General features: G+C 44.2%; 2 protein-coding genes across 2 annotated transcripts; both read right to left on the bottom strand. All coding sequences in view use genetic code 11, as the record gives it.

The window, feature by feature from the left end:
• Positions 1–943: 943 nt before the first annotated feature.
• EGR_04704 (Polyadenylate-binding protein) lies at positions 944–3,358 on the bottom strand (the record flags this gene model as incomplete). Its single annotated transcript, XM_024493953.1, has 5 exons — positions 944–1,039; positions 1,107–1,550; positions 1,625–2,893; positions 2,929–3,122; positions 3,157–3,358. The coding sequence occupies 5 exons, from the start codon at positions 3,356–3,358 to the stop codon at positions 944–946; spliced, it is 2,205 nt and encodes a 734-aa protein (XP_024351706.1).
• Positions 3,359–4,133: 775 nt separating this feature from the next.
• Positions 4,134–6,309, bottom strand: EGR_04703 (COP9 signalosome complex subunit 4; the record flags this gene model as incomplete). Its single annotated transcript, XM_024493952.1, has 9 exons — positions 4,134–4,261; positions 4,817–4,901; positions 4,937–5,150; positions 5,217–5,458; positions 5,496–5,649; positions 5,716–5,819; positions 5,860–6,014; positions 6,119–6,198; positions 6,233–6,309. The coding sequence occupies 9 exons, from the start codon at positions 6,307–6,309 to the stop codon at positions 4,134–4,136; spliced, it is 1,239 nt and encodes a 412-aa protein (XP_024351705.1).
• Positions 6,310–7,099: the final 790 nt, after the last annotated feature.

Raw genomic sequence — 7,099 nt, 5'->3', positions numbered from 1 at the left:
GACAGTTCGACCAACTTCCTTTGTTACAGAGCTATCAATCAGAGTAAAAATTCATGAATCTTCAATTCACTGATGCTTTTAATTCACCTAGGCCTCCAGGCTTCCGAATTGGCGCCATCACTTTTTATCAAAAAATGAGCAAATTCTAACTCCTCTTAATGTAAAGGTAATGAGGTGGAAAATAACACTATTAAGCCTTCAGTTGAAACGAAATTGCACTTTGAGTGATGTCACGAGAACTCCACCTGACCACTCCTGATTTGCGTTGATCGAAAGTCACTTGGAAATACAACTTTCAAAACGAAAGGTAACTCGAATGGAAGGAAAAAAGCCAGCTTCACTTTTGGTGGCTACTTGAAATGAGGTAATGCTAACCCGCATCAAATAGGTGCATAGAACTTATAAAAAAGTGATTAAGTACAATTGCACTATCTGTAAATCACCTTAAAGCATGAGGAAGTGCGTAGGCACGCCCGATTTGCGGGCCTTACCAGTGCCACGCGGATCACGTAACACCCACGCAAGACCCATTGCCAGCGTACTAGCCACACCATTAGGCGTGACAACTACGAGGAAACGTGTGGGTGACCACCGCCTCAAGCGGCGTATGAACCTAGGTACCAATTAAAAAGCAATCACCTGAAACACTAGTGACAGTATGACGCAAAAAGAATCCCAGTCAAGCGCCCAAGTCCTAAGCTCTCACGGACTTAGTGGTCTAACACAGTTTACCAATTGTTGTAGCCCACAGCCCATCCGAGCCGACAAACACCAAACGGGGATTCGGGCAGGCCACAGTTCGGTTCAAGCAAAGCAAGTTAGCCATTACCGAAAAACAGAGGGCATTTTTGTAACCATTTATAGAACAATCGAAACAACAAAACCAATCATCTATAGAACCAAAAGGAGGAAACTGCCAAATGAAATTGGTAGTCCAAATGGTCTAAGAACGATCAGTTTTCTTAACTTCCGACTGAGCAGAGCGGGCGGCTTGCTCCTCCTTCTCCTTCTTTTCTAGAAGCTGAATGCACTCATTAATCTGCAAAAAAAAACATTCAGATTACTAAAAACGATTGGGACAATAGGTGTAGGCCATCGGATCTTACCCTTTGGTGTAAATACTCCTCCGAGTGAATCATTCTTTCCCAATAAGTTGGACCCAAGTTAAGTAACATTCCAGTCAATTTTCCGGCATTCGTAGGATGGGTTTTTTCAATTTTAAGAAACAGTTGTTCTCCGACAATTTGCCGATAATCTAGTTGTTCTGATGTCAGGTCCAAAGAAGAGCCATCTTCAACTTCCTTTTTCTCCTCCTCCTGCTGAGTCTGCAGCTGGTGCTGCTGAGTTGGTATCGAAGATTGGGACTGTACCTGCTCGCTGACCGTTAACCGAGCCGGGGAAACCATCGCGCGTGGGGGTTGAGGTTGTGCCATTACATTTCTGGCTGTTTGATTGAATCTTACATTTGCCGCAGCTGTGGCCGCAGCTGGCGAGGCTACAGCAACGTTGGATTGGGCGATAGAACGAACCGCTTGGTTCATAGGATTTGGCTGGGAGTGAGCAATGTTTGAGTAAGGAGGATAAAAAATACGAGTTAGCTATAGACATTTAAAGGGTTAATTACACGAATGCCAGCCGTGACAGCCGCCATGGTTGGTCTGGGCACAGCTCCTGCAGCGCCGAGAATCTGCGCAGGTATACTTGGCCGCTGGGCTCCGTACTGCTGAGGTCCACTGGCACCGGCGGCAACCATACCATTAGTCGCGCCAGCACCCAAAGCTGGTAAGGCGTTCGAAATCATACTACGACCGGCGGTTTGACCACGGAATTGAGGATTAACCAAGCCGCCTTGGGCTAGTTGACCTTGTCCCATTGCAGTCATAGCTCCCGAACCACCGACATAAGGGGCTCCCACTGTTGGTCTTAAAGCAGGCGTGGCACCAATCCCTGGGTGACCCAGTTGAACTTGAGGTCCCGTTATACTACCGCGATTCCAGCGAGGCTGCGATGCTAAGGTTGCTCCAGTTTGGAAGAACCTCTGAGTTGGGTTGAACGGGGGTTGACCAAAGAAACTCGGGAGACCATGTGCTGCTGGGATGTTGGCGACATTGGGCCTGTACTGGAGTCTCTGTTGATGTTCAGCAAGAAGTTTGGCTCGTCGGTCTTCGCGACGCTGAGCAAGCGCGACATAGAGCGGTTTTGAGCCCAAGAGTGTTCCATTTAATTTTGCCGCCTCTTTCGCCTCTTCAGGTGAGGTGAAACAGACGAATCCAAAACCTTTGGAGGTACCATTTGCATCGGTCATGACTTTGGCGCTGGTAATCTTGCCAAATTTGCCGAAAGCTTCTTTCAAACGGGCATCATCAATAGAATCATCCAAGTTTTTAACATATAGATTAATACCAGCCGCGTATTTGGCAATCCGTTCATTACGCTGCTTCTCAAATTGCTGACGTAACACCTCTTGACGCTCTGCTTTTCTTTGGGCACGATTCACGTAGAGCACCTGACCATTTACCTCTTTGCCATTAAGAGTGTTAACAGCTTGTTCCGCATGATCAGGATCGTTAAAGCAGACAAAACCAAAGCCTTTGGACTTCCCCTCGTCATCACGCATTATACAGGCACTCTTAATTTCACCAAACTCGGAGAAAATCTCCTTGAAACCCTCATCAGTAAGCTCAGCGCTAAAATTTTTCACGTAGCAGTTATTAAATTTCGGTTTCCCAGTGGCGGCCTTGCGCTGACTCCGTGGTATGAAGGGCCCGACGAAAACGATACGGTCGTTTATCATTTTACCATTTACTGCCTTTATGGCCGACTCGGCACACTCTTCGTCCTCAAAATGAATAAATCCATATCCCTTTGAATTTCCAGACTCGTCAATGGCGATCTAAACTGCTGTCACATACAAATAGAATAGCAAACCTTGCACGACAAAATTTTCCCAAAGTGCGAAAACGTGTCGTACAAATCCTTTTGAGCAATGCCTTTGTCCAGATTTTTAATAAAAATGTTCCCACGGCCTGATTTACGGAGAGATGGGTCCCTGACGCACCACATAATACGGATTTGGCGACCGAGAATGTTTTCGTATATCAGACTCTCCAGCGCTCGCTCAGCTAAGGGTAATGTAAGAGATGAAGCAAAATATACCATCTTTTGGATTTTCGAAGTTAACATATCCATAGCACAGGGATGATTGACGGGCGACATCACGACACACACGGGCGCTCAGAACTTGACCTATATTGGAGAAAGTGGCATATAGCATTGATTCCGTAACCAGAGGGTGCAAATCCCCAACATAGAGCGAAGCTTGAGGGAGGTTTTGGTTTTGTGCTGCATTACCGGCCATCTTCTTTTTGGTTTTTATTAGAATTTTGCAATCTTTTTTTGGTTTTTTGTGTACCTGGAACGCCTGCAAGTGCGGTCAAATATTTTGCGAAGTGGCGGGGATTCTCACTCATGTAAACAACATCACGTTGAGCAAATTAATCAAAAAAAACAATTCTGGGTTTTTCATATGGCTGACAACAATTAAAATCCTTTTTTTGCACGTTTTTTCATAAAAGACAATTAAAAGAGTTGCGTCAAAAGACTATTGTTTATAGGAAAAACATCCAACAAAGAGGTTCTGCTTCAAAAACCTAATTGTCGTTTCTACTGCATTTGATTTATTGTTTCGGCTCATATATATGCTAAAATGTACAATAAGAGGTGCGCTAATTGGCAAGCGGTTTCTAATCATAGTCTTGCCATTTCGCTACCGTAGTCAGGATCTCAAATCATACTTGGAGGTACCAAGGTGCTCTGGAAGAATGGCTACACTCACTAAAGTGATTGCGCGGCGGATCCGTTACGGTGTTCACGCATCACAACGTTTTAATAGGGGGTCCCAAGGGGCGAAGACCCATCCTGAGGACGATGTCTATAAGTCGCAAATTTGTCTTCAGATCCCTTCATGCCCAATTAGCAATGATTCTACGGCAAATTGCTCCAAGTTTCTGGGGTCATTGCACCGTCAGAAGCCAATATAAGCGTCTTCAATCCAGTACTTTATAAGGGGAGGGGGGAGGCAGTTAAGCATTACATTAGATCATACAAAAGCGGGGTACGTTTTTTAATTCTCCTCAAGCAACACTTCCCAAGCGAGCTGAAACCCACTGTGGATGGTCAGTTTCGATGCCCTCAAGAATGCGGTTCAGCGAGGTCCACAAATTCTGCATTCGGGTATTCGCCGATGTTGTCCCACTGTCTTCTACAATACACACACGAAAGGATCAGTATGAGATACCGCTGCTGGCATTCCAATAGTGCCTTCGATTTGACTATAGTTTACCTTCCCGACGGCCTCCTTTAGCGGGTTTTTAGAAACGAAGACGGCAAGAGTGGTGAAGTATTCGAAGGGTAAAAGTAAAATAAAAGAACGCACACATGGCGCATGCATGGTTTTATCGCAAATCCACGAGTTCAATTTTAAAAGATACCTGAGTCCAACACAGACACTTTAGCAGCCAATACAAATCAAGTTCTGTGTAATTTGGCAGTAAAATCTTACTATTCCTATCTGGGAGTACTAGGGTGAAGTTTCGCACTAATTCAGCGAATGTTTACACAAAGAAAATCGTCCAAAGATCGGTTTTACCTTTCTGTCATGACACAGAAAGGCATTCTGACCAACCACACCTGAACAGTTATGCGGGTCTGCTGCTGTTGGCGGTGGTCTAGAAGCCGTCTTATTTGCTTAAAATGGAACGCATAGCATGTCTAACAAGATAAAACGTATAGAATGCCTAACGAGATAAAAACATACTCTCAAAGTATACGACTCCATCGATTTGATCTATTTGGGCGACCATTCGGTTCTCCTCGATCATCTGCGCGGCAATCGATTCAGCCTAAGAGGACAAAAAAGGCGTCAAACGAGACCTACCTGACTAGTTTCGACCTCCAGTAATTCACCAAGATTCTCCAAGGTAATGTTATTGTAGAGGTAGCTGGCGGCAAGCATGTTGTGTTCCACCACAACTCGCTCCAGAACCTCCTCTAGTTGCTGCCCTCCATCACCGAAGATGTGAGGATAGTACTGAATGAGAAGGGGACGCAAACTCCTCATATTCTCTCGGCTTATCAGACGTTGTTTATACCTACAGAGGGAAGTAGGAACAACCAACACTAGCACGGATTTGGACTTCACTCAATCGAAAACCCACATCCTTTCAAGAATAGGGAAGGCCTGGAGAGCATGACAACGCTCATCTTTGTAAAGGAAGGCCAGAAGGCGGGCCCGCTGCTGACCCGCGCCTCCCAAGATGGCGGATAGCAGTGCATGCTCAAGAAAGGCAGTTCTTTCAGCATCCGTTGAGATTTCACGGAAGCGAATCGATAATTCAATGTATCGTTGACCGGCCTCTAGAAACTTTCGCTTGGCATCCATGAGTTGTGCCTGTGCAATCTAGGAGGATGTGATCCGAAAAGCGCAAAAAATCCACCTTGAAACGCATTTTCAAGCGTTCGTCCTTGCAGTTGTTCAGTAGCTTCGAGACCGAATTGATAGCTGACTCAACATTGTCGGGTTCCTTAAGCTTGAAGAAGCCATCCACTATTCGGGAGCATATTTCCAATTTATATTCATCAGAGTAAACGCTGAGGATTATGAAAAAAAGTGAGGTTCAAACAAAATAAACTGACGAGTCAAATCAAATCATTTACCACGTATGAGAATCGATAGGTATCCCACGAAGCACCGTAACAGCTTCTCGAAGATCACCGACTTTTACGAGACGCTGAGCAAGGAGATCTCGTAAATTAGCCAACTAAAGTAGGCCATTTATAGAACGCAATGAAGCGGAATACCTGCGCTTCAAGTGCAATAACACGGGACTGCAGTCGTGAGAGCATTTGAAAGAATGCTGATATGACTAGGTGGTCGTCGGGGAAACTGTCGGTGTAATGGATCAATTCTGTACCGATTTGACGAGCTGTAATGACTGTCACTGTGCCCTGACATACTGCAATGTGTAAAAACACCGCAATTACTCAACAGTACTAGAGATCGAAAACCTGTCAATGATGAAAACATTACAATACAAGTATCGCAAAAACTCGTTCTTACTCATGCTTGCGACGTTTGAGACAGCTTCAACAAAGAGGGACGGCGATAGACCAGTCATATAATCAAGAACGCCTCGAAATCTAGAAAGAGAAAATAACAAAATGTACCATTTACTTCTCTAGGGCTTCTTCAGAATCCTTTTCAGCCAAAACCACCTCCATATCTTGGAAAAATTTGGCATCCAACGCCATCTTTGACAGGGTATGACAACGAGAAAATATTCACAAAATATGCTGTCCTTGAAGGAAGGTGGAATATAAGCAAACGAAAGAAGAAAAAACGCACAAACTCTGAGCGAAGCTCACGACCACCTAAGGCTTTCGAACCGTGACTCCTTATATAAGCGCGTTAAAATAAACGGATTAAAGCTCTCTCTAACGTTAGAATGTGAATGTGTAAAATAAAACAAATATTGGTCTCGACCATTTTGTCATTTTCTAAGTAGATTACTTCCAGAGTTATATGCTGACTGAATGTTCCCCCATCCACATCTAATCCACCAAACCACCGACAACCGCTATACAATTGTATTTAAATATTCTATAAATTCCACCTCTAAGATTATCTTTTGAAAATAGAAAAAAATACATTAAGTTGGTGGAAATATTGAACTAGTTTAAAAATTTCGTATTTAATGGTGCATTTGTGGGGCGACACAAAATGCTACCTCAGTAGCTGTGTTAGGAAAATCGTGATTGAACCGTTTATTTATTTTATGAATTTAATAAGTCAAGCGTAGCATTAAATTGCTTATTAACCTCAGATATCATCGTCATTTGCTCCTTGCTTTGTTTTGACAGGTTGGGGTCTTGTTGAGGATGGGCAATGCTACGGATAAAGTTGCACTACAAATGTGTATAGGAGTTGGCGGATTAATATTAGACGGATGGGGTTTGTATTGCCTTCATGGCGAGGGGATTAGGGCTTCTGCCATGGCTTAGATATCAGGTGGCCCGGAAGAGAATTACAACAGCGGAGCCC

The sequence above is a fragment of the Echinococcus granulosus genome (assembly GCF_000524195.1).
Source record: "Echinococcus granulosus chromosome Unknown EG_S00030, whole genome shotgun sequence".
Taxonomy (NCBI): domain Eukaryota; kingdom Metazoa; phylum Platyhelminthes; class Cestoda; order Cyclophyllidea; family Taeniidae; genus Echinococcus; species Echinococcus granulosus.
Note: the sequence above shows the minus strand (reverse complement) of the source record. Positions and strands in the feature narration are given on the sequence as shown.